The 27149-nt window shown below is 47.4% G+C and overlaps 2 protein-coding genes across 7 annotated transcripts in view; both read right to left on the minus strand.

Annotated features, from left to right (window-relative positions):
- The window catches only part of Cttn (cortactin), a 34422-nt gene extending 31507 nt beyond the window's left edge, over positions 1–2915 (minus strand). For all 5 annotated transcript variants that reach the window (XM_038332271.1, XM_038332270.1, XM_038332269.1 and 2 more), the window contains exon 1: positions 2852–2915. The gene's annotated coding sequence lies outside the window, so the exon portion shown is untranslated. The remainder of the gene's footprint in view (positions 1–2851) is intronic.
- Positions 2916–9979: 7064 nt separating this feature from the next.
- The window catches only part of Ppfia1 (PTPRF interacting protein alpha 1), an 86255-nt gene continuing 69085 nt past the window's right edge, over positions 9980–27149 (minus strand). The window contains exons 20-28 of one of the 2 annotated variants that reach the window (XM_038322992.2): positions 26111–26192; positions 25821–26021; positions 19521–19696; positions 19335–19432; positions 17433–17608; positions 15026–15094; positions 13630–13795; positions 11778–11848; positions 9980–10897 (exon numbers count right to left, since the gene is read on the minus strand). In XM_038322992.2, coding sequence (XP_038178920.1) covers positions 11790–11848; positions 13630–13795; positions 15026–15094; positions 17433–17608; positions 19335–19432; positions 19521–19696; positions 25821–26021; positions 26111–26192 — 1027 coding nt within the window. In that variant the 3' untranslated portion in view covers positions 9980–10897; positions 11778–11789. Of the gene's footprint in view, positions 10898–11777; positions 11849–13629; positions 13796–15025; positions 15095–17432; positions 17609–19334; positions 19433–19520; positions 19700–25820; positions 26022–26110; positions 26193–27149 lie in introns of both variants that reach the window. The other variant, XM_038322985.2, reaches the window with a different exon arrangement.

Below are 27149 nucleotides of genomic sequence, written 5' to 3' on the forward strand. Positions count from 1 at the left end.
TGATTGTTCTGACTGGAATTCACTGATAAAGTCTCAGATGTTGCATCAAGAACACAAGGAAGGACAAAAAAATACAACAGATACACTGGGAAGAAGCCTGGGTGCGTGTCTGTCTGTCTGCCTTTATGTGTCTTTGGAGAAACACCATGTACCATGGCATCCTTGTGGAAGTCAATAATCTGAATTGCTCCTTCTACCATGTGGGTCCCAGGGACAGAATGCAGGTTGTCAGGCTCAGTGGCAAGTGCCCTTTACCTTCTGAGCCTTCTCATCTAAATCCCAACCTCCAAGAGGCCAAGGCAGGAGGATGGCTGTAGGTTTGAGGCCAGGCTGATCTATATAGTGACTTCCAGGCCAATCAAAAGCTAGAGAGATCTATCTCAACTGCATCCCAGCTACCAACAAAAAGGGAGTAGGAAAGAGGGGTGACAGGAGGGAGGGACAGACAGATAAGACAGACTCTAGCTTTGTTTGCAGCCCAAGCTAGCCAGAACTCCTTGGGCTCAAGGTCCTTCTGTCCCAGCATTCCCAGCCGCTGGGACCGCAGGCATGCCAATTCTATGTATCTCTCTAAGAAAACCAAAACTGCTTGTGGGGATGGGTGCACAACTCTGAACGTACCAATCACCACTGAACCCTTTAACTCAGTGACCATGTGGGGTAAACTGTACTTCAATAAAGCAGATTTAAAAAAAAAAAAAAGATCAAACAACAGACGAAGCCACTGCAAAGGCCAAGTGCAGAAAGATGACAAAGACTGGGAAAGCCACTGCACAGCCAGCACAAGGCTCAACCAGAAGGGACCCAGTCAGAGGATGAAGGAATTCTCCATCCTGAGGGCCTGAACCTGATACCTACAGCATGGCAGAGCAAAAACAATAGGAAAGTGGCTAGGGCCAAGAGCAGTCATGGAGACACCAACCACCCCACCCCCAATGCCTAGTGAGGCCAGCAAAGGCAGGCCACGGAGAGACTGGGCTAGCCTGTGCAGGGACACTACCAAGAGACAGGCTGGTAGGCAGACACGACCATGCCCAGGACACCGAACAGGGAGGTAAGGGTGCTAGGATAATGCTGACTTACACCAGGTGCCTTCGCAACTAACAGGACGAAGATCTGAAGGGCCAATTACATCTCCTGGCATTTACAAGGTGTTAGAGGTACCACGGTCACAAAGCCTCAATTAAAGGTCTGCTCTCAGGCTGGGGCTGGGTAGAGAAGTTGTCTAATGAAGCCCAGGGTTCAATGCCAACAGAAGAGGAAGCATGGGGAAAAGGCTCTATGGGGGAAGGTGCGCTAGCGGAGGCTCCATTTCTAGTTCCCAGGGAGCTAGTACCAGCTCTGCATTTTCTTGTCTGAAGTTCCCACTTAAAGCTGCTTCTCCCTCCTTGGAATTTCTGGTGAAAACCCTCTCAGCCAAAGAGAGAAGCAGTGTTGACTCAGGGCCTGAACTGGTGACTCACTCTGGGTGAGGCATCGGTGCTGAGGCGGGTCCTCAGATCCACAGTGGCCTGGCCCCTGGTGGACATGAGGGCTGTCTGAGCTGATCGTGGGGGCCTACTGGATGGTGAGGACCTGCTGGATCAGTCTACTGATATGGCCCAGGGCAGACTGAGTACAAAATGGAATCCCTTCTCCCTGGCTGGAGGATCCCACCCCTCACACAGACCAAAAGGAAACAGGGGAAAAGACAGGGTCCAACCACCTCTGCAGTGACTGGGCACACACCCAGGAGGAGGGGCAGCTGGATTCCAGGCTCCCTAGCTCCAGGATGCAAGCTAGCAGCTTGGATTTCCACTGACCCCGTTGCAAATTTCTCTCAAGTGTCCAGGCCAGTCCCCTGATGCTGGTCTCACAGCCCAGCCCAGAGGGCTGGACCCCAATCCTCCTAGGCCCTGGAACACTAGCTGCCCACCCTGCCTACTTCCCAAAGGCCCTCAGACACTCATAATTTTACTGGATTCTGGAACCTCAGGCTCTCCAGGCCCAACAACTTCCCCCAGGCCCTCACCATTCCATTAGATTCTACAACCAAAGTCTCCCCACCCCCACCAGTTTCTCCCAGCCCTCATGGTTCCATTCCGTTCCTAGGTCCAGGTACTCTGACTCCCCAGACCCCTAACTATGCACTCTGACCCAGAACATCCGAAGCTGGTTTCGCACCTCACCTCTAGATCTGGGATCCTGCCCGGGAACCCCACCCCTTCCTTTATGCCCAGGAATCCTAGAGCAAACGCCCCGCCCCCTCAGAGCCCGGGCCACTCTGCACCCTGGCTTCTCTACTGATGACCGAGGTCCTAAATCTCCGACCCGACCCCATCCCGACCATGCAACCAGGGGCTTTGAGCCTCCAATCCTGGCCCTGCACTCCGGCCCCCGATCCCAGCTCTGCACCCCAACCTCCCGATTTCGGCCCCACACCGCGAAACCCGGGTCTTGGCCATGGCCCCGATCCCCCGATCGTAGCCTTGCACCTCACACCCGATCCCAGCCCTGTACCCTGAGACCTGATCATTGCCATACACCCCGGAGCCCGACCCCCCGATCCCGGTCCCGACCCCCAAGCCACAATCCCGGCCCCACAGCGCGAACCCTCGGTCCTGGTCCTGAACCCTGGTTCCCGGATCCCGGTCTGCACCCTGAGGCCCTGATCCCTGGATCCTGGCCCTGTACCCCTGGGCCTCAACCCCTGCCCCGCACTCCGATCCATGACCCGGGTCCCAGCCCCGACCCCCAGTCTCGGCACCAAATTCCGACACCCCGTCCAGGCCCTGCACCCTGACAACCCATCCCACCCCCCATTCGCCCCTTCCGCAGCTCTCTAGGACACCCATCCCCCCCCCCCACTCACCGCGCCAGCCAGGTCCGCCAGGATCCCGCCGCGCCCCGCCGCTCCCAGCGCCCGCTCACTTCCGGTTCCGTGGGGGCGGAGCTGCATCCGGGGCCACGCAAGACCCCGCCCCGTCCCAGGCAAGCCACGCCCCGTGTTCCTATCCCTTTTCCCAGATCCTGGAGGCAAACCTCCGAGAGGCTGCTGGGATGCCAGTCAACTAAAGGAAGCTGACTTAGAAACACCTATCTTCCCCTGTCCAACACTTTTACCCTCCGCCTACCTCTCAGCCATGCATCCATGTATCTACCCACCCACCACCGTGCAGCTCTCCACCCATGCATGCATCTGCACAGCATCATCCACTCACCTGTCAATCATCTACCCACCCATCCAGTCTGTCCTTCTGCCCATCTACCATTCACCTACTCATCTACCATCTGTTCATCCATCCCTCTATCTATCCACAGTTATGGTTGGTTCTCATTGCTGGTATTTAAAAAAACAAAAACAAAATACTAACTAAAAGAAACTTTAAGAGGAAAAAGGCTTATTTGACTCAAATTATAGTCCTTCACTGAGGGAAGTCAGGAAAGGAACTCAGGCAGGGCGGGAACTGAAGCAGAGACCATGGAGGAGTGCTTCTTACTGGCTTGCTCAACCTGCTTTCCCAAGACCACCTGCCCAGGAGTGGCATCACCCTGCCCAGTGGGCTGGGTGCTTCCCTAACAATCATTAACTAAGAAGATGCCCCCACAGACTTGCCACAGGCCAGTCTGACAGAGGCAATTCATCAACTGAGGTTCCCTCTTCCCAGGTGACTCTAGTTTGAGCCAAGCTGACAAAAAAACAACCAATACCACCTATACACCTACCTGTTAACCATCCATCTGTCTGTCCATCCACTTATCCATCTGTCCTAGTTGACATTAACTGTCAACTTGACATAGAATCATCTTTTTAAAAAAAGTCTCATACTTGTCTTACACAGGTTGTTCTGTGGACACGATTGTCTGGACACGGGAGGGCCAGCTCACTGTGCCTGTCCCTAGGCAGATGCTCCTGCACTGCATAACAAAGCTAATACAGAAGGGGAAGATGGAGCTCTATCATTTAGAGGCCAGTCTAGTCCAGGGACTCTTCTTCTCTTCTCTTCTCTTCTCTTCTCTTCTCTTCTCTTCTCTTCTCTTCTCCTCTCCTCTCCTCTCCTCTCTCTCTCTCTCTCTCTCTCTCTCTCTCTGTCTCTCTCTCTCTCTCTCTCTCTCCCTCTCTCCTTCAGAAGGAAGAAGAGAAGGAGCAAGGAAGTTAGAGATGTAATTCAGTGACAGAGTGCTTGTCTAGAATGTACAAGGCCCTCTTACCAACACTGGCACTACAAGGAAGAAAAAAAAAGCTAACCTGTCAAATTTGAGGGGAGACCAGGGAGGAAGCAAGAGATGTCAGGTGCCAGGTGTATGCGTAGGTATACATATGTAGGTGTGCATTCAAGTGTGTGAGCACACACACACAGAAGTCAAAAGACAACTTCTGGCATCTTCTTCAGGACGGTCACCCACTTGTTTTGAGGCAGGGTCTCTCACTGGCCTGCAGATCACCCAGTGGACTAAGCTAGCTGGCCAGCAAGCTCCAGGAATCCGCCTGTGTCTGCTTCTCTGGTGCTGGGATTACAAGTGTATACCACTTCACCCACCAATTCCACCTTGGTTCTGAGGATCATGCTCGGGTCCTCATACCTGCACAGCAAACACTGACTGAGCCATCTCCTCAGCATTTGGTTTTAAAATAAAAACATGATCTCATATATTTTGTTACATAAAAACTACAGGCATCATTTATACTGAGCCTGAACTGTGAACAACAGGTGGGGCTAAAAATTAAACTACAGTCACTCAAGCTAAGTTCCATGTCCTCAAGATCTGTATCTATATCTAAACCAAGAACTTCTAGCTGGGTGGTGGTGACACACGCCTTTAATCCCAGCACTTGGAAGGCAGAGGCAGGAGGATCTCTGTGAGTTCAAGACCAGCCTGGTCTACAGAGTGAGTTCGGGAACAGGTTCCAAAGCCACAGAGAAACCCTGTCTCAAAAAAACAAAAAAAAAAAAACAAAAAAAAAATGAGAGGTAACAGCAAAAACACAGGTCACTTCCTAGTCCTATAAAAGCCCCTCTTGCTTTGTCACAAAGGAGCAGCTCAGGATAAGATGTGCAGATCAGTTAGGGCTCAGGGAGTAAAGGTGCCTACCACTAAGATTGGCAACTTGAGTTTAATCCCCAGGACTCACATGCTAGTACAATAAGCAGTCTTCTCGGTGTCTTGGTTTCTTCTCTGTCTGGGGTGCAGCCCCTCAAAACTACCATCAGACAGGCAAACAGCAGCCTTTCTTCCCCTCCGCCCCAAAGAACTTCCCGTTTGACAAAGTCGAGTATTCCTATTTTCTAGGCTCACAAAGCAAAGCCAATTAAGATCTGTCAGCTAGTGTGTAACTTGTCCCTTCTAATAATTCACAAAAGCTGAGGTCAGTAGAACCAGTGCACTTCCGGACATGATAGGACTGCTGTGCTCATGAGCTCACAGCAGCTATGCTGGCCTGCACAAGACGACACCAGTCAACATTCCAGAATGGAGTGGAGACAGGCAGGTCTCCCATCATCAGGTAAGGAGCTATTGGCAGTTGATGACTGCTGGAGGAGACTTTTCTTTGATGGTGCGGCTCCTGGTAGATCGAACAAGCATGCACCCATGCACCCACCCACCCATCCATCTAGCCACACATCCACCTATGCAGTCCTCAGTTCATCTGTTCACCTTCCCAGTGCTGGGATTCCCAGTGCACACCATTTGGCTTATCATGTGGATGCTGGGGATTGAACTCAAGCTCTCAGCTTGCCCTGTCATCACCTCTGGCAGAGCCATCTCCCCAGTCACAAAGCTCTTACTTGACTCAATAATGAATAAAATAGTAAGAATGCCAACTTTTCAAAGGAAAAGTGGAAGTAAAGGGGATTTGCAAGTATAAAACTGTCTGTCTTTGGGGCCAAGCAGCTTGCATCCTCCAAGGCACAGCCCCAGTGAGATAAGACTAGAGATTCCAGGAAGGAATCAGAAATCCTGGAATGCAGAACAGGAGAGACAGTGCACAGAAGTCTGCGAGCCTCTGAAACAGCCAACTCTGAAGATACCCAGCCCTTAGCCTTGTGTCAGCTCCTGGACCGATTGTGCTCTTAAGGTGTTAAGCCATAGTTGGTGATGCAGGTTTGTGATTCCAGCCTTGGAAGACTGAGGCAGGAAGGTTCTAGGAGTCTGGGTAGGTAACATAGAAAGGTCCTGTTTCAAAACACTAAAACACAGGCCAGACAAGATGGCACACATCTTTAATTTCCTTTTGGGAAGCAGAGGCAAGTGAATCTCTGAGTTTGAAGCCAGCCTGACCCAAGCAGCAAGTTCCAGGCCAGCCAGGACTGTGTAGAAAGACTCTGTCTTACACACGCACACACACATCCAGAAATGCTAGACTTGTTATGACTTTTCTTGTGGTAGCAGAAGTCACAGCCCATCCACCACCACCCCAACCAATAGGTGGTGAAATATTTGTGACTCCATAAGACCAGGTTGTCCATCTCATTCCAAGATGACACTCAAGTGCAAAAGAGCTGGAAGAATGGACCAGCCCCTATGCCAGAAAACCAATCCTGAGTGGAAATAGTGGCTTTGGAAGCCAGATGTCATGGTCCAAGTCTATAAACCAAGTACTCAGGGGGCCGCCTCAGGCCGCCCAGAATCCAAGACCAGCCTGCGCTACACAGCAAGACCCTATCCCAGAAAAAACAAAACACAACTCCAGCATGTGGCTAAATTTGTAACTAAATTGAAGGCTAACCTGGGCTACCTAAGTCCTGGGCCATCAAGGTTTACATAGGGAGATTGTCTTTTTTTTTCTTTTTAGGGAGATTGTCTTTAAAAAAAAAAAAAGCAAAAAACAAAACAAAACAAAAAAAAACCCTGAAAAACAGGCCACCTGCTGCTCTTCCAGAGGATCTGGACCCAAGTTAAGTTCTCAGTACCCACAATAGCAGGCTCACAACTGTCTGTAACTTCAGTTCCAGCTCATGCAACACCCTCTTTGGGCCTCCATTTGAACACACACACACACACACACACACACACACACACACACACACACACCTTTCCCTTCCAATTTCACTCTCTGATTGAAAACAAATCTTTAAAGCTGGGCAGTGGTGGCACACACCTTTAATCCCAGCACTCAGGAAGCAGAGGCAGGTGGATCCTTGTGAGTTCAAGGCCAGCCTGACATACAGTGAGTTCCAGGATAGCCAGGGATACACAGAGAAACCCTATTTCAAACAAACAAACAAACAAACAAACAAATCCTTAAAAAAATAAAACCAAACCAAAACTTAAAAAAATAAAACCAAAACCCCGAGTGTGTTGCAGGGGATTGAACTCAAATCCTCATGTCCATGTTAGGCGATTAGTCCACCATTTTTGTCATCCTAGCCTAGGTCAGGCAGACTTTACTAACAACAAAAGCCCACAAGCCAGGCAGAATAATGCACAGTTTATTCCAGGCATCTTTTATGTGCACTGATGTTTTACACATATGCCTGTGTGAAGGCACCAGATCCTTTGGAACTGGAGTTACAGTTGTGTGGCCTTCCTGCCATGTGGGTGCTGGGAACTGAACCCAGGTCCTCTGGAAGAGAAGCCAGTGCTCTTTAACCGATGAGACATCTTTCCAGCTCTGGTAGTGCATATTTTTAAGACCAGCACTCAGGAGGCAGAGGCAGGCAGATCTGAGTTTAAAGCCAGCCTGGTCTACACAGCGAGTTCTAGGAAGGTATTTATAGAGAAACCATTAAAAAAAAAAAAAAGGAAAAAAAAATCCAAACCCATAATTACCTTGAAAGCATCTGCTGGGAAACAGGCTAGGGAAACTGTGGGTTGTTTTTGTTTACTCCTCCTGTGTTCCTGTGTATGGTTTCAGTGTGATGCACGGGAGTGCTGGTGCCCCCCGGAGGCCAGGAGGTGTCAGGTCTCTCAAGCTGGAGTTACAGATGGTTTTAAGCTTTCTGATGTGGGTGCTGGGAACCAAATTTGGGTCCTCTACTGCTGAGGCAGTTCTTCAGCCCCTGGGAAGGGTATTTTCTATCCTTATGTGGTCGTTTTGCTATTCTCTGTGGGCTACACCAGACCTCCTGGCCTCTAAGAGTCCAGGGAGCCTCCTGTGTCCCATCAAGCCCTAGCAGAATTACAGATGTGCACTACTATATTTGGCAAGGTCCTTACTTTTGCTCATTGACAGTCTCCCTATATAAACCTGGCTGGCCCAGAACTTAGGTAGCCCAGGTTAGTCTTCAATTTAGAGTTAAATACCATGCTGGAGTTGTTTTGTTTGTTCTGGGACTTGTGTAGAGCAGGCTGGCCTTGGATTCTGGACAGTCCTGCTTCGGCCTCATGAGTGCTTGATTTATAGACTTGGGCCATCTACTTATTTAATTTTTGAGACAGTTTTTATTGCAGCTCAAAGCTGGCCACGAACCTGCAATTCTCTCAGCTTCTCTAGTCCTAGGATTACAAGTATGCTCCACTGAGGGTGGTTCAAAAGGTGATTCAGTAATGGGAGGGATTATGTGACAGCATCAAAATTAGACCAAGGACGCTTGTAGTCCTCATACCTACCATGGGTGACACAAAGCAATGCAGTACTCTTGGAAAGGAAACTGCTACAATCGCTCATTCTATTTCTCAGCTATCACCACCAATAAAACCACCAAGGATTCCAGGAACCTTTTTGATGTGTGAATGTTTTGCCTGCACCTGTCTGTGTTCTACTTTGTGTGTCTGTGCCGTTGGAGGCCAGAAGCAGGTATCAGAACCCCTGAACTAGACAGAGTTGGAGGGTTGTGAGCTATCATGTGAGTGCTGGGTATTGAACCCAGGTCTCTGGAAGAGCAGGAGGTGCTGAGGTACCTCTCCAGATGGTACCTGGGAGTTCTGAAGCAGTCATAAAGCTCTGAGACATCTACCTGTCTCCATCTCCCTAGTGTTGGGATTACACAAACACACCACCATGTTCAGCTTTTTATGTGGGGTCTGGGAACCTAAACTCAGGTCCTTGGGCCTGCAAGACAAGCATTTTACCCACTAACCCATCTCCCTGGGCCCTACAGTCGCCTCAAGCAAGTAAGGGTCTGTAAGCCTGTGGCACAGGTCAGCAGGAGGTTGTAAACAGGAGGCAGCGCTCACAAGTCAGCTGTGCTGGGAGGGGCAGGAGGATCCTAATCTAATCTGTATTCGTGCTGAAGGCGGTCATCTTGAAGGGACAAAGAGAGTCTGGTGGAGCTGCCTGGTGTGTGTGTGTGTGTGTGTGACCACCTAAAGCCTCTGGGCCTGCCTGGTTTTGTGTGTGTGTGTGTGTGTGTGTGTGTGAGACACTACCTAAAGCCTCTAGGCCTGTTCTTTCCCTTTGTCCCCTGGGGCAAAGCTACCACAGTCAGGTCTCCTCAGCCAGAAGGGACAAGCCCTGCTGACAACACAGAGGGGCAGGAGGATAGAGCCATATCTGGAAGGCAGCAGAGGGGAGGAGCAGCAATACAGGAACAGCCCACAGAGGCACGTTATGTGCCTCGGCTACCAGCCAGGGCCCTAGATGGAGGGCCCTTACAGACTTAGATGGCTTAAGCCCCCATCTCTGTCCTGGGGTTCCCCAGACTGTTCCAGCCCTATGCCATTGCCCACTCTCCACCTTCAGTAGAGTATAAGGCAGACGACGCTTGCTCACCGCATTCTTAACTGGCAGTGGAAAATGCTGGGGACTTTATTGAAAAAAGCAATAAATAACACTGTGATAAAAACAGTTCAGAAGTCGACTGCACAGACTTTGTTATATAATTGAGAGGGTCACAAACGATTAACAGAAAAACAGAACAACCAATTGTCCAGATGAATTAAAAGCAGAAAGCAAATATAAAAGCCTCTCCCACATCAGCTACACAATAAATACGCGCGTGTCTGCCTGAGCCCTGTGGCTTAACTCACCAGAGTCAGTCAGGAGGTTGCCAAGACAGTTATGAGTGTACAACTAGGTCCATTCTTAAGACATTTACAAATAAATGTAAAAAGACAGTTTACACAAGAAGAATAAGGCCTTTATTGGAGTTGCAGGCTGCCTGCTCCGCTGAGGTTTCTTGCTTTCACCTGCTCTGCCCCAGTCAGGAAATGAGCACCTGCCCATGGTGATTGGTCCTTGAAGAGAGTGGAGGGAGGCAGCTGCAAGGTTCTATAGGTTGCTCAGTCCGTAGGTGATGAGCCACCCTGCCCCTGTAGAGTGCTTCTCCTAGCTCAAGGCCCTGCTCAGTCTCTGAAGACAATCGACCCATGTCCAAAGCAGGGCCAGGGATGTGGCCAGGGTTAAGGGCTGTTCACAGAGTCCTGACCATTCATCCCAAGCCTAATGGAAGCTGAGATTTCTTGTAGAAAAAGTACAATTAAGGTCAGTCATTAAAATACGACAGAAAAAAGTCTAGGAAATAAAGTCTGTCTGCTTGTTTCAGAATGATTGTTGCAGAGCTGGGTAGAGGAGAACGCACATGGCTTGTATCATGATGACTTTATAAACGTAGCAAAATCCTTTCCTCTGTCGGATTCATCATTAAAAAATTAAACAGGAATAATTACAGTAAATGCATAATTTACAAAAGCCCTATATTTGCTCAGATTTACACACAAGCATTACAGTACATTCATTTAAAAGACTAAAATTAGGTATAAGAACATGAACTGACTCAAAAGGATATTTATAGCCTGGATATACATGAAAGAGTACATAACTATATAAATGAGGAAGTGTAAGTTTACATAAATATAAGAAACAGTCAATTCTAAAATATTTTCTCTATGGTATTTGTGATTTTTTTCCCACAAGTTTAAAAACTCTGTAATAAAATATCTTGGGTCCATACAGCAAGTGCTGCCAGATGGGGCTCCACCAAGCTCTGCCTGTCTCTGCCATGGTGTCGTCATCTGTAGAAGTAGTGCGGGTAAACTGGAAGCAAGCACAGACACTTCCTCTCAGCACACACTGGCAACACAGGGCCGCCCCACAGCCACCCATGATCTATGCCCAGTCCCCAAGCATGTGTCTCATTATACTAATTAAAAAAAGAAGCCCCCCCCCCTTACAAAAAGCACTCCCAGATCCCAGCGGAATAGCACCCTGGAAAGAGAGGGCTCAGGAGCAAAGAGAGATGAGGGAGACATGGACCTAGGAGACGCCCGCCCTTATTAATGGCTCTGGAGCACTGGACACAGGTAGCCACCACTACAGCTGAGCTCAGCAATGTGGCTGTATGCTGAACAGCAGCTCTCTAGATTGAGCCAAAGTTCACATCATCAGCCACCTGTTGACTAAACAGAACAGCAGATGCCACACATGGGTGCTAATTTGAGCCGCTGAAAGAGTCACACCAGCGCGGAGGACTGTTCTCACTGTTGCCCTCTCCATGACATCAGCCAACACCTAGGGCAAAAGAACTTAAAGTCTGCAGAGCTGGAGAGAGCTCAGCTCTAGAGGATCTTGATACCCTCTTCTGGACTCTGCTAGCACATGCACTCACATGTGTACATATGTAGAGAGAGAGAGACAGAGAGAGAGAGAGAGAGAGAGAGAGAGAGAGAGAGAGAGAGAGAGAGAGAGAGAGAGAGAGAGAGAGAGAGACACAGAGAGAGACACACAGAGAGAGACAGAGACACAGAAAGCTGTTTCACTTTATGTGGCTACTGTCCACCACAGCACCTGTGTGCTGTTCTTTCAGTTCCCATATAACTGCAGTTGGCTCTCCTAGTCCAAAGCCAGGTAGACATGAAGTACCCCACTGTATTGTACTGTACTGTACGGGGACACCTGGGAGCAGCTCTCTACTCACCAGCAGGAGGCTCTAGCAGGAGTAAGTCCTGACTGTGGCAGAGTCCAGCCTCTGTGCTCCGGACACACTACCTGTCTCCACAGGCAAGGGAGGAAGCGTGCAAACACAGCGTGCAGTTAGTGTTAAACATCACACAAGGGAACAAAAAAGACATTCCACACCTGACAAGACTTTCCGAGTGATAGGAAGACAGTCTGCTCTGGGGAAGGAGCCAGTCAAGAATACCAGGGTGGCCCAGAAGCTCCCTCTGAGGGCCCAGGAACTGGTGGCTAACTCAGAAACAGCAACGGGTAAGCAACACAAACACAACTTCAGGTGTCCTTGTACATGAATGACAATTACAAAAGAGGCCACCATGTTTCTCTTGAGATTGTACTACAGGTCTTCTGCCTGAATACTGTACTTCCAAGAACGCAAAGGTGGACCCTAGCTGTGGGAGGGACTGAGGCTACACTCGTAAGGCAAAGGGGTCCATGAAAGAGCAGGATGGCCAGGACAGCAGTTTCTCTTAGGACACCAATGGTCAGACTCAGTTTCCATCAGAAACCGTTGAACTGCTGGTTCAACCATTTAATAAAAAGCCTGAATGGCTTAAGAGATAGGATGGGCCTGTGCACAGAGAGCTGGCTATTCCCATAGCCACACTCTCGGAGCCACTGCACCTGGCTCAAGTGGAGTCATGTACACCGAGTCTCACCTTTCCTCCTTAGAAGCCCTCAGCACAGCTGGTGCTCAGCAGATGCCCTCTCACAAGTGAGAGTAGGGAAAGTCACGCCCACACCCTGACTCCTACACCTCTTTCCAGGCTGCTTTCTCTCTAAGCTCCTATTCTTAGAGCATTAGTGCTTGACCAAGAGGTATGGTTTAGAACAAGGAAAGCCTGTATACAACCATTTAGTCTGAGTTAGGCTGGCAAACCAGGCTCATACTGGCTCTAAAGAAGTTGCTGTGAGTAGAAAACACTTGACCTTCCCCTGGAAGCACAATACTGAACCACAGTCAAACTAGCCAGAGCTTTCTACATCATGTACTTTCCAGCCAGCACAGTGAAGTGTAGCTCATGTGCCCGTCTCTGGTTTGTGCAATCAGAACAAAAGTCCCAACAGACCAGCAACTAACCCACCACCTGCATCAGCAAGGAGGAGCTGTCTGCCTGCTAGGGCTCAGGTTTGGCTGCTTCAAGAACATGGCTGTCAATTATCAAAACTTCCTCAGGAACACATAGCATACCTGCTCAAGGTCATGTACCTCCTAGCAGCAAGATCAAACCTCATCTGACTTCTGTCACCTGTCAGAAGCTTTGGGTTGCCCACCATTTCTGACTGAACACCAGTAGGCCCACCTAGCTCCAGACTGTCTTCCCTGTCCTAAAACAGGGACGTATGTGACTGACAAATAGCAGAAAGGGAGGAAAACTGTATTATTTACAATTTACTTGGCCAGGTGTTGTGGCTTATGCTTATGATTCCAGCATTCATGAAGTTAGGCAGGAGGCTTACTGTGATCTGAAGACAACCTAGGCTACTAAAGACAGAGCCTGTCTCAGGCTCTGTGGTTTCAGCACTTTGACTACAGCAAGTGCACCTGTGCTGCCTGTGAGTCTGATCTCACAGTATGGGCTCTACCCCAGCCCCAAAACAGACAGTACTAAGCCTTATGGAAAACAGCCTAAGATTCAATCAGATGAGGATTTATTTGTCTTAGTTTCTGTTACTTTGGTTAATCTTGAGGAACCAATGTTAGGGTTAGCTGAACAACAAATACACCTGAGCATGCAGTGTCACTCCAATAGCCCAGGTGCAGTCAGGGCTCACACTCCCCGCTTGTGGTGGTTGTAGGGCCTACCACATACCGTCCATTTGAACCTTCTTTGGCTGCATAGAGGGAGATGACATAGAGGAGGTGACCCGGAAGTTGGCAGGCAATGTTTCTGCAGAGCCAGAGGCCAGGCCACGGATATCCTTCGGTCGGAACTTCTTCCTCCATGAAGGTGCTCTCCTGAAGCTTTTCTCATCGTCCTGGCAAACCAAAGAGACATATGCCAATTAACAATAAAAGTGGCACCTTGGATCATGGGGCTCTGGCTTGTGTGTAGCTAACCTTCATGTTGACAGCACAACTGCCTGCCTAGTTCCAGATCTGCAGCAGAAAAGGACTGTGGAGACGCTCCTCTGGCCACAGTTGGAGAACTGAGGCCAGTCCTGGGCTGTGGCCCTTCTCACCCCACACTTGTCACACAAAAACCACCTCACAAATGGGACACACAGACTACGACATGGCCAACAAGGCCTCTTCAAGATAGCTTCTGCTCTCTTTATCAAATCAGAGATTTTTTTTCAAGGTTCAATGACAATCCTTACATGTGATGTCATGGGTTTCAAGAGGAAAAAAAATAACAGTTTTGAACAAACACATTTCTGAGACACATCTTTCCCCAAAGCACAGAGGCTCTGGGCTGGGGCAGAATGACCAGTTCTTCCCAGAACACAAGACAGACACTGTTTTGAGGCTTCGTCCAGTTTTATGACTTGACAACCATTTGTGAGACATCAAAAATCAACACCAAGCCAGGCATGTTGAGTATACATGTGACCCCAGCTCTTGGAAAGCTAAGACATGATGCTCCAAGTTCAAGGCCACCTTGAGCTACATGGCAAGATTCTTTCTCAAAACAAAACAAAAAGTTTTATTAAAACTATTCTTTTTTTTTTTTTTTTTTTTTTTTTGGTTTTTTCGAGACAGGGTTTCCCTGTAGTTTCTAGAGCCTGTCCTGGAACTAGCTCTTGTAGACCAGGCTGGCCTCGAACTCAGAGATCCGCCTGCCTCTGCCTATTCTTGCTGGGTGGTGGTGGTGCAAGCCTTTAATTCTAACACTCTGGAGGCAGAGGTAGGCAAGATCTCCAAGAGTTTGAGGATAGGGTTACATAGAGAAACCCTGTCTTTAAAAACTAAAAGAACAACAACAACAAAAAAAAATCCATCCTTTTCTGGGTGGGGCATGCCCAATGGTAGATAGTGTCAATGCACTTAGCTCTCTCAAGAGACACTGTGTGTGTGTGTGTGTGTGTGTGTGTGTGTGTGTGTATTTTTCCCCCCAAATATGGGTCCACACTCCTTAAGCAGCTTTTCCACATGGTTCTAAATATGATGACGAAATGGGGCCCACTCCATGCACACGTGGGTTGGGGTTTGGTGGTAGATGTCCAGCAAACAAAGTAGAGAATAAGAACATCAGATTGAGTGCTCACCTCATCAAACCTCCGATCAGTACCTGTGACCAAAAGGTTGTTGAACTCTCTTTCCAAGACAGCTCGAGCCTGAAACAGTGAAAGAGCCAACAAAGCCTTCATCAATTACTAGGAAGGACGCTGGCATATTCCATTGCCGGGGACATCCTGACACACAATTGCATCTAATCTGTGGGTAGACTGGAGGGGAAGTCATTGTAAGTTGTAGGCAGAGGCTGCTCATTCGTTCCTGGTCACCCAGACCCAAAATAATTACACAAAAAACATATTAATTGAAATATTGCTTGGCCAATAGCTTAAGCGTATTTCTAGCTAGCTCTTACATCTTAAATTAACTCATTTTTATTATTTTACATTTTACCACAAAGCTCATGGTTTACCGGTACCAGTGCATGGGCATGGCAGCTACATGGCATCTCTTTGACTTCACCTACTCTCTCCTCCTCTATCTGGATAAATACTTTGCATTGGTATGGATCTTGGTTTACTGATACAAATTTAAGGCATACACACACACACACACACACACACACACTTAATTAAGGTATTGTTTGTGCAGCTCATTTAAAAATGAAATGTATAATTAAAAATTATAGGTTAATAGATAATCATCTATAATAGTCAAGTTTGTAATCATGTTGTTTTCTAGATATATAAAGATATATTTCAATTAGGTATTCTTCAAACCTTTCAGAATATGGCATTTAAAATGTTTCAAAAACTTAGGATTTTTCAGGACAATAAAGCACAGTTGCTCTCGATAACAACAATCTATTTCAAAAGGAGGATAGACATCAAAGAGGCTCCTTATGGAGTTTGTTAGCCATTTGGGCAGAAAACTGCTCTGGCCTGGACTTTTTTTTTTTTTTTTTTTTTGGTTTTTCGAGACAAGGTTTCTCTGTGGCTTTGGAGCCTGTCCTGGAACTAGCTCTTGTAGACCAGGCTGGTCTCGAACTCACAGAGATCCGCCTGCCTCTGCCTCCCAAGTGCTGGGATTAAAGGCGTGCGCCATGGCCTGGACTTCTTGATGTTATGCTATATGAACTGGACATGTAGGACCCACAAAAAAAAAAAAAAAAAAAGACTGCTAAAGTTGTCTAAAAAAGGTGAGACTGTCCTTCAGGGTTCTTGCTTCATGAAAAGGAGCTGCCTGATATTCTATAGCAGATATTCTATAGGACAGGCACAAAATTAACTGACAAGAAGCAAAACAGTCTTTCAAATTTCCGACTTCATGGAAAAATATGTCAGATACTATGGGCCTGTAGGCTGAAGATGGATGCCCCGATGTTACAAAAGAACTTTAGGTGACTGTTCAGGCGGCGAAATGTCTCTGTCAATTCTAGAGTTTTTAAAAATTGCTTACAATGCTCTTCCTGTTAACTTACGTAATATTATATCCATCTGGGGTCTTTGAAGAGTTAAAAATAGTTATATTTTTCCTTAGTTATGATAAAAGATAGATTAAATATGAAACTTTAAACTCACAAAGACAGGACAGATGATTGAGTATTTTCCTTAATTTGTCAAATGTAAATGGACTAAATATTATAATTCTTACCGGATAACTGTTTTGTTTTATGTAATCTATGTTCAAGTTAAAACCTTCCTTTTTAGTTAGGCAGAAAAGGGGAGGCAATGTGGGATTCTCCTCTGTATGTTGTAAATACCATTGGTAAGGTAGGGTAAGGCGGGAATTCCAAGCAGACAGAGGAGAAAGTAGGTGAAATCAAAGAGATGTCATGTAGCTGCAGGAGAAGAAAGATACCTGGGCACCAGTACTGATAAAATATAAAATAATAGAAATGGGTTAATTTAAGATGTAAGAGTTAGCTAGAAATACGCTTAAGCTATTGGCCACACAGTATTATAATTAATATGTCTTCTGCATGATTATTTCGGGTCTGGGTGGTCAGAAAACGAACGAGTAGCCTCTGCGAACAGTAAGTGCTATGCTGACGGCTAGGAGTAGGCGCCAAAGTTCGTGTTATGTGGAAGAATAGAAATTCCACATTTTCAAATTTGGTCATGAAGCAAAGAGAATTATATAAAACAACTACCACAGAAGTAAAATTAATAGAGCTTTCATGTGGTATGCTTAAAATAAAAAACAAAAAGTAAGTACGTGTGTGTGAGCCCCACTCTTATGAATACTCTCTGGAATAGAGGCTCTCCTCATTTTACTCTAAAGTCCCTCAGGCTTGAAACAGAAACCACACAGATGAGAGTATAAGGCTAAGCTAAGCCTCTGTTGGCTCTGGACATTCCCTTACTAACAAGCTATAAAAATCCCTTCACTATCCATCCAATGTTAGGCTTTCCCTGAACTCAAGGAGACAGTGAGCATGTGCAAGCATGGCTTCTGGAACACTGTGGCAGGGTACAGGCCTGACAGCTCTAGGGTCACCTGTGTATTCTGCGTTGGAATCTGTAACAACAGTGCCAGGGCACCGAAATCGAAAGTCTCATCCAGGGCTAGAAGTGCTCCGTGAACACCGCTCTCGATCAGATTGTTGGCATACTCTTTAAGGCCAATCGACAGGATCCAGCGAATCACCCGGTCATTGCTCCAAACAAGAACATCTGCAAGAGAATAAAGCAAGTGTATGATAGCCTCAGAATACTCTGCTCACAACACCCTGCAGCACAGGAGAAAGGTTCCTGCTACAAATCCTGATCTTGTGCTCCTGTGATCATGTCAGGAGCCAGCATCACAGACACCACAGCTCTCACACAGGAATCCTATCCACACCACCCCAAGAATCCACCGGAGGAACTGCTCCAGGGAAGCCAGGAAAAGAACAGACAGATCTCACTGCACTTCCAGGAACAGAATAGGATGGCAGTCTACAAACTCAAGTACCAAAGCAGATTTTTCCCTAATTAAGAAAATGCCCTTCAGGTTTGCCAACAGCTGGATCTTATGGAAACATTTTTCTCAATTGAGGCTCCCTTCTCTCTGGTGCCTCTAGACTGTGTCAAGATGACAGAACTAGCCAGCATACGACACAAATATCTTCAATGTTTTTCTCAAAATTTCTTAAGACAGGGTCTCACTATGAAGCCTCAGTTGCCTTTCAACTAACTTGGTCCTTATGCCTTAGCTTCCTGAATGTTAGGGGGTCACAAACATAAATCACCAAACCTTGTACTCATCACAGAGAAACTGAAAGACATTATCCAGCACAGAAGCGTTGGAGGTCACACCTCGTGACAAGTACAGTACTCCACCAGTAATAATGGAGACCTAAAAATAGACAGTCTAAAAATATGCCCAATAATTTCCAAAGACAGTTCCTGTCCAGTGTAGAAAGACAGAGGATCACTGAAAACAGTGCAGTAGACTTGACATTTTATCCCTAGCTGCTGCTCTGGAAAAAAAGAGGTCATTCCCAGGATTCACAGTAAGTCGACTGAGCAAACTACCCTTCAAATGTGCCATCTCAGACAGTTTGCTCCTGTTTTTCTCTTATTTTAAACATGCCATAGTCAAGTACAGGCCCTCTAATATGTGAGACACTAGGGACAGGCTACACACTGAGCTATACCCCCCCATATACTCACATGTGCGCTCACACATGCTCATGAGCACCGGGCTCTCTCACACACATCTTCACCTCTAGTTTTTGGGAGTTTTTTGTTTTGTTTTTGCATATTTTTTCTTATTAAAAACAGTGTTTCTAGGGCGTAGTAAGCAGCAAAGAGAGTAGAGACAGAGACTAGAACAGCATCTAGTGCTTACTCAGCTCAATACCAACGTTAGGATCACCAATAACCACCTGACTTCTGAGACTTTCTCCTCGAGCCAGTAACTGTCTGGATCACTGAGGCTGCAGCAGGAAAGAAGGTGCTAGAGGAGAGCAGCCACCCTACAGTCCCTATTCTTGCAGGACTGTTCCTGGATGTACTCCCTCCCTCACCCGTGTTGCTGTCCTCAAGGGCTGACTGAGGGCAGTCTTAGGGCCTCCTGCCTTTCCTATGGAGTCAAGGCCATTGAATACCCCACAGCCCTGCATTTCACACTTATTCCAGTGACTATGCAGCAGACTCAGCTCTATTCTGCATTTCTAAGTGTCAACACAGGACACACATGACCAAAGGATAACTCTAAGGTCACAGGAAAAATACCAGGACTGCAGACTGTACTGGCAAGCTCTTGATCATTCCTTTTCCTCCCTTCTCACATTAGGCCAGTGCCTCCTCTAAAACCTCCCAGGAATCCTCTTGGTGCTGCCTGGCAGATGCTCCATCCCACTGAGGCTGGAGCACTGCCTGCAGAAGCCAAACCACTGCCCAGGCAGGAGCTTACCTCTTGTCTCATTCTGACTCTCTTCTCTTTTTCTTTCCAGTTCTTTTCGGTCATAATTCAACCTTCTCAGGCACATAATTCCACACTGGAAACTGTTTCTGTTTACAGAGACACAGAAAGGTTATGTGGAGCTGATGAAAGGGCAGGCCTAGGGCCAGAGAGAAGGTGTAGCAAGCGCCCACTTGCCTGTGGAAGCTGTCGACCATCTTCAGCTGCCCTCGCAGGTCTTTCTTGGTCAGGTGGTCCAGCATCCGGGCATCTACAAGGCACTCCATGAAGTAGCTGCGGTACTGCGGCAGGCCTAGGCTGGGTAGCCACTCGTTGCCAATCCACTCGTGGTTCATGTCCCCATATGCTAGCGTCTGCTTTTAGCAAGTTGGTGATGTTAGTTATGGATTTTGAATCTGCGAAGACTAAACTAACAACAATACTCGTCTTGGTAAGGCCTAGGTGATCAATCCCCCATCCCCACTGTTTACGCTCTAGTGAGACTGCATACAAAAAGGACTCACTGCTGAGATAGCCTCTCTGTTAACAAGCCACAAAGAAACCACAGTCAACTGTAGACCCTTCCAAACCAGCTGTTAACACAGCAACTGAGAATAACCACGACTCATGAACAAGTTTGAAGGATGGGTTCAACTTGACTCATTAAAATTCTCTCTGGCTGTTCTGACTTTGGTTTTAACACTTTTTCCTAAATAAATGTTTATTTTTAAAAAATCAGCAAAAGTTTATCAGAAAAAAATGTTTTTAAAGAGACAAACTAACAGGATTAAACAAAGAAAAGAACAATTATAAAATTATAAATAAGACTTCAACACTCCTTCCAAACAAAAACAGAAAGTGTGCTAAAATCTATAGGAAAGCAGCTTTCCCCTGAAAAGACCCAACAGCACAATGCAGACTGAAGCAGCAGTATCAATCAGCTTGACCTACTTATATTTTCCAGAATCCTCCACCTGGCACTAGAATACGTCCCTTCTTTTCCATGAGAGAATACTACCTAGGCTAAGATGCAGCCCTCACACTCTACCCCACCAGACCACGTGGTCCTGGGAAGCCATCATTCTGAAATACAAGTCAACTTTCCAGGCTGAAGTGATGTTCCTGTTCAGCCTCCTAAGTAGTGGGCAACAGATGCACAGGCCCATTGCCTCATTCAGAATGTGTCTGGCTTGGTGTGGTGCTGAGACTGAACCATGCCTCACATACATTAAGCACAGCTCCACCACAGAGCAACACCCCAGCTCAATATGCTTCTAAGTTAAATCATACAGTATTTTCTGCCTCAGAAGAAAATGAATTAGAGTCTGTAATTCCAGTACTTACGAGGCAGGAGGACAGTCACAAGTTGGGGGTCAGTCTGGGCTACAGGGCAAGACCCAATTGTAAGGTTAAGTGGGAAGGAAGGGGAGAGAGAGGGAAACTAGCAATTAGCCAAATATGGAAGCACACGCCCATAGTTTTACCTACTCACCAGGCCAATATGGGATGAAGACTGTTTGAAGTTTAAAGTTAGACAGCCTGGGCAACACAGCAAGATTTTGTCTCAAAGGGATAACTAATAGTGGCTAAACATCTAAATACCCTCCAAATATTTGCAAATTAACATACTTTCAAAGCAACAGTGTAAGAGTCTATAATGCCAGCAAGCCATCCACAACATACTAAAGTAAGACTGGACATGAAGAAGCTTATTGTCACAGAACATAAGCTGGATCAACATTTGGGGAAAAGAACAGAGAAATTTTGTCTATCAAGAAATTGGAAAGGCCTAATACCACAGAGGATACAGAAACACATGAAAGGCTTCCCGCTTCACTGTGGGGCATTCAACACTCTGGGAATGGAGTGAATTTGCCTCCCCACAGCAGAGCACCCAAGAGGGTGAAGAACTGAATGCTTGTCCACAAAGAAGTGCAGATGTCTCCATCCACACTAACTACAGCATTGGGTCACCAGCACAAGGCAAGAAGACACACAAAGCGTGTGAGCAGGGAAGGAAGACAGTTGGTCCTTTCATTCATAGAGGACAGGACCAACTGAGACAGGAAGTCGCAACAGTCCTAGTGCTAAGACACAGATTGTGCTGGGCAACAGGGACCTGTTCCTACAGACTAACAACCATCTGGAAACCCTGGTTAAAACATCATTTCTAATGCCATTAAACCCCATAAAAATGTAAAGCTGGCTAAGCACGTCTGTGCCATGGAATGAATGCATTGCAGGTACAGAGTAGGTGACTTGATGCTGGGCAATGAAGGCAGCCTCCCTCTGCCTGGTCACCTGCTCCAGCCACAACAGAATGAGTCAGATCCAACACGAACCCTGCAGCTCTACTAGAAGAAGTCTATGACTGTCCCTAAGTACTCTGGGCCATCACCGAGATCCCACTGTGCATTAGCACAGGGACCCTGCTGGCTCTGCCTCCTTTGACAGGCAGAATGAGGAAAACCCTTTAAAGAAAGGGCCAAATGAGACAGCATCATCCTATCTGAGTGCTTCCCATGCATGCCAATCACTCCTTTGTGGTGGTAGCTGCAGTGAAGGCTTAGTTCAGGGAGCCCTCTCTACTCCAAGGATGCTGATACAACCCAGGAAAGGGAACACACAGAACCAGATGGTCTTGGAGAGAGGAGAACCCTGTACAGTGGTGGCACAACCTAGACTCAAGCTCAGAGAAACTTGGGCTACAAAGAAGCAGGGTCATGGCCACACTGCTTGCTGGTGGCTCTGCAGTGTCCACGGCTGACTATCCTGGGGGCTGGGGGTGCAGGCTGACACCTCTGCCCTGACAGTTCAGCTGGGAAGAGGGTTGTGAGGGAGTGACATGAGCCTCCCCCATCCTTCACACTATACTGCAAAGCATGCTGCTCACAGGCAGCTGTGCACACCAAGAACCAGAATCACTCTGCCTGGAGATGTGAGGTGTACTGCAATCATCAGAAACCACCCTGCTGACCACACTGACTGTCCATCCTGTAAGGAGCAGATAGCCAGACTGAATAATGAATGAGTTATTGCTGAGGTAAGGCAGAGCCCACAGTAAGACCAGACCAGTCTTTCCCCTGAATCACTGGCAACACTTTAATATAGAGGGAGGCCACTGCCTTGTGTTTGGGAAAACTGTGTCCAAGTACACAGTTCAGTCTCAGCAATGAATGCTGCTAGGAACCAAAGAAGTCATTCACCCAAGCGGAGACGGCAAAGCACTCAGGAAGAGCTCCTTGGGTGTTGAAGAACCAGAGGACTGAGAACATGTACACAAGAAGGCAGCTCAGTGTGTAAAGGCCACCAAGCTTAAAAAGAGAACACACATTGGGGAATGAGAAAACTGACTTCCCCTAGTTGTTCTCTGACCTCGCTATGGCACGTGCACACAGACACATAGACAAACACAAATAAATAAATGTTACAAAAACTTCAGCAACAAAATGGAAACACCCATGAGACAAGAAGCAGCCTCACTTCTGAGAATTCCCCTAGTAAGCTCTTTAAGTGCACACAGCCTTAGGGCAGCAGTCAGTAGAACATCAACACAGAGACATAGGAAAAGGCATCATGCCTTTCAGGTTTGCAAATTATTTCACAATTTTTTTACCAGTGGATCTTGAAACTAAACTGATTCCAGCAAGGAGCTATGTGTACACTCTTATAAGGTGGGGACCCCTGTGTGATGGACCCCATATTAACAGAAGCCTGTGTTTATGCAGAACTGCTGCCAGGGCTCCTGTGAGAATGTCCAAAGTTGTCCATGAGGCGCTGGCAAGCCTGCTCTGGGCTTGTCTAAGGCTGTCAAATCATTAACCACACAGAACAGACTGGGATGCTAGGAACATCCAGAAAGACAAATCACACATGTCCCCACCCCAGACACTTTCTCTGTTGCCACACAGTGAAGGGAGGTAGAGAAAGACGCCAACCTGAGCCCAGCTTCCCTCCTCGTCTTCCTGATGTTACATGGTTAGGAATGCAAAAGAACAAACTGTTAGTGTTTGTAAACTATGGTAAGGTAAGCAAGCAAACAGGGACAGCTGAATGTGTGAGCATGCTGGGTCACAGCAGCATGCAGTCTATGCAGCATCAGCAGTTTGGGGTTTTCATGCAAGGAACACACCCTTTCCATGCTAGCATATCAGTAAGAGGGAAAAGTTCCACTGTCACAGAGGGGTACTAAACTGAGCTCTTTCCCCAGGATGAATCAACTCTATTTAAATAATCATATCAGCAGCTTTAAGATCCTGGAAAAAAAACAAACAACTAAAATAAAAACAAACTCTAGTTTGCACACTTAGCTGATGACCTAAGGGGACACATCCATTCCCAACGGAAAGTCCAAAGCCCAAGCTGGTCTAACACATCACGTGCCCTGCAAACGCAGGCTGCAGTGACTAACCGTTTGCGGCGTGGCTGTGAGTGTTTCCATCTCTTCATGTGTCAACCAGACATTTCCTGTGGTCTAAGGTACCCCGTGTACCAGCCACATTCCGGGCCAGGGAAGCATGACAGGAGGAGAGGGCACACACATAAACTTCAGGCACAGAAGCCTGAGGCAAAGGCCACTCTTCACAGAAGATGACAAAAAAGCTACAATAACCCAGCCTTCCAGCCAGCAGCTACACCTGCCAGCAGCTGTCAACAGAAAGGTGCTCACAGCTTCCAGAGCTGCGTTGCTATGCCCACCCCTGAGGTATGTAAATAAAGAAAGCTCATTTTAGATTTGTAGAAATATTTGTTCTCTCAGACCTCCACACTCACTATCACAGCTGGACTGGAGGTAGGGCTGAGTGGCAGAGCTGCCTAGCAAGTGCAAAGCCTTGGGTGTGATCTCTGGCACGTCCAAAAGGAGCACTTCCCACAAGCAGCCGCATTTCAACAGCAGCAGGAGGCCCCTCTTCCAGCTGGCAGGTACACCAGGTGACCAGGCCAGAAAGGCCAATATTAACCACACTGTGTCCCCACTAGATCCCTGTCAGAGACAGATAAGGGACCAAAGTCTGCTTTGATGTAAGTAAGCTCCAGAGAGGAATCTCTGCCTATGCCTGACAGTGTGGCGGGAATACTTTCAAGCTAGCTGAAATGGTGGGAGCTCCCTGTAAGAGCACAGTTGAAGACTTTGGAGGGGCCACAGTGAACATGCCTTTCTGACATGAAATACCAGGGAACAGAAGGTACTGTGGCAACAAAAGTCATTCTGGGGGAAGAGCTCTGAGCTATAACTGAAGACAGAAGCCCAGTTCTCATTCCACAGAGAGCAGAACAACCTCAACACTTTAAAGTAACTTTGAGCCCAGGGTCAGGCCTTGGGCTATTGCAGGAAGTGTCTCAAAGGTACTCCAGGAGTTTCTCCAGAGCCACCCAAGCTAAGTCGGGAGTATGGCCGTACTGCTTTTCCTTTTGGTTTTTGCAGGGAAAAAACACTGTCCAGTGAGAAGAGTGAATTCTCTAGTGACCAGGATGCTGGGTGGCAACAGCTCTTCTTCACTAGTGTCACCATCAGCATTCAATGGGTGCCACCAAGATGCTCTGCAGAGCTAGCACTCCACAGAAAATGCAAGCAGCTCACACACTGCCTCCAAACCATGCCAGGGCAGAGTTCATGGGGAGGAGGAGAGGGACTGGATTTTAATACAGCAACAGTCTGTTTTCTCTTGGTCTACTTTCCAGCACACCTGTGCCCCATCAAAAGGCAGGGAAGGAGCTGCCCTTCCTGTCCACACCCTACCTAGAGGCAGCTGCAGATGAAGAGGGTACAGTCCCACCTCTCTGACAGATGATACAGAGGCCAAGGCCAGAGACTGCCCTAGGGAGTCAGAGACCCCTGATCCCTATAGTTGCACTGTGAAAAAGTCACAGGCATTGGACTGTGTGAGCTGCTCAGCAAGTAGCACGTTTGTGTGAGGATGTAAACGCCAGTTCTGTGTGGTCAGGGGTCATCAGACATGAAAGTCAAAAGGCAGAAAGTGCTAGTATAGAGTAAGAACTTCCTTAGCTCCTACCCAGAAGCCCTCAGGATGATGGGCACGATAAATGCAAGGGAGGTTTATAGGAATGAATTTTCACCTTTAAATCTCTTGCTTTTTGAAGTTTTTCTAGACAAACTTTCATTTTTAACTTGATATGCTGTTGCTCCTGCTGAACTCAAAGCTCTGATCTTCAGACTCCCATGTAGCTGAGATCACAGTGGGCCTCACACTCAGCTTCAGACAAGCTTTCATGAAAGCCTTTGTCCAATGCTGAGGATGAACACCCAGGACCTTTCACATGCTAGGCAAGTACTCTACACAGAGCTATGCCCTAGCCCAAAATTCTTGCTGTTCTTGGGTCATCCAATTCACATACGCAATAGTTTTTATGGCATATGCAGCCGCGTTTTAAATGAGAACTGCTGGGGTTCCAAAGATCCAAGAAAGCTGGATGACTGGTCCATAGCCTTGCAGGAGGCAGTCCTTCCTCCCAGAGCATAAGAACATGTGAACTTACCGTCCTGGATGTGGGTGGGGCAGAAGGGCTGGTTAGTGACATAATCTCCTGGATGGCCAGCCGCAGCTTCAGCCTGTGCAGAGGGTTGCTGATGCCTATCTCCCGCTGGATCTCGGTGTCTGACAGGGCTGACATGATGGCACCACTCTTGACGTTTGCTCGGCAAGCAGCCACATACCAGGCAGGCATCCCAACCCAGAGCTAGACACAGGAACAAGAAAGTCAGGCCATCAGGCAAGTGTGAGATACCTCAGTGAGTTCCCATAAAGCAGCATGTGAAGAGAACATACCTCCAGCCATACCACCACCGTGGGCCCATCCCACTGTGCAAAAGGCAAACCCTGCCTGCGGGCCTCTTCCAAGAGCTCATGCCTATGAGGGAAACATATTCAGAACAACCAGTTAAGCAGGCATCTTTGACAGGCTTCCAAAGTACAAGTACTTACCTACTTCCCTTGAGTTTCCATTCACTGGCACCATCCACAGCACACTAGCTTATGTTTACTACAGGGTGCCTGAATGACCCCACAGAATCCCACCTCTTCTGAAAGAATGACCACCAGCTTGACAAGCACCCAGTAGTTCCTATACCTAAGTTCATATGGTATGAGGGCAAAAGCTAGGTGTCACATCCTTTTTTACACTGTCCAGAAAGAGAGTACATGAAGGATGACAGATGGATACCTAGTGCTGAGACCTTAAACATGTAAGAATGGTTCAAAAACTCAGATGTAGTAGCACACACTTTTAATCCCTGCACTCGGGAGGAAGAGACGGGTGGATGGATCTCTGTGAACTCAAGGTCAGTCTAGTATAAACAGTGAATTCCAAGACATCCTGAACTACATAGTGAGACCCTGTCTCGGAAAACACACACATGCACACACACAAAAACAAAAAGGAACATGGGTTCTATCCCCCCACACAGGTTCTTTCTTACAAATCAATTTCTCCATGTTTGCATGTGTGGCAGCCAGGGATTTCAGAATCTTTTATTTTTAAAGAAAACTATTTTGTGTGATACCCAGCTCTGTAAAACCAAAATCAAACCTCCAAATCCTGGCTCTGCAATAACTGCCCAGATCAGGGCTTTCCCCCCAGTCACAATGTCACAGACAGATTCAGGCTTGGTTTCTTCAGTTATCCGTGGCTTCTACAGTCAATGGCTGCCTTTCATCTCTGGCTAGCAGCATATCTCCAGGGCAGCAGCACTATTTGGTGTCTCAGGCAGTCAAAATAGCACTTCCCATCTGAGGAATGGGGCCACTCATAAACTAGAAAAGAGATAGCCAAGTGTGCTCATGTGGAGCTGAGGTAGTGAGGGTCTGC

Source organism: Arvicola amphibius, chromosome 1 (assembly GCF_903992535.2).
Source record: "Arvicola amphibius chromosome 1, mArvAmp1.2, whole genome shotgun sequence".
NCBI classification, from domain to species: domain Eukaryota; kingdom Metazoa; phylum Chordata; class Mammalia; order Rodentia; family Cricetidae; genus Arvicola; species Arvicola amphibius.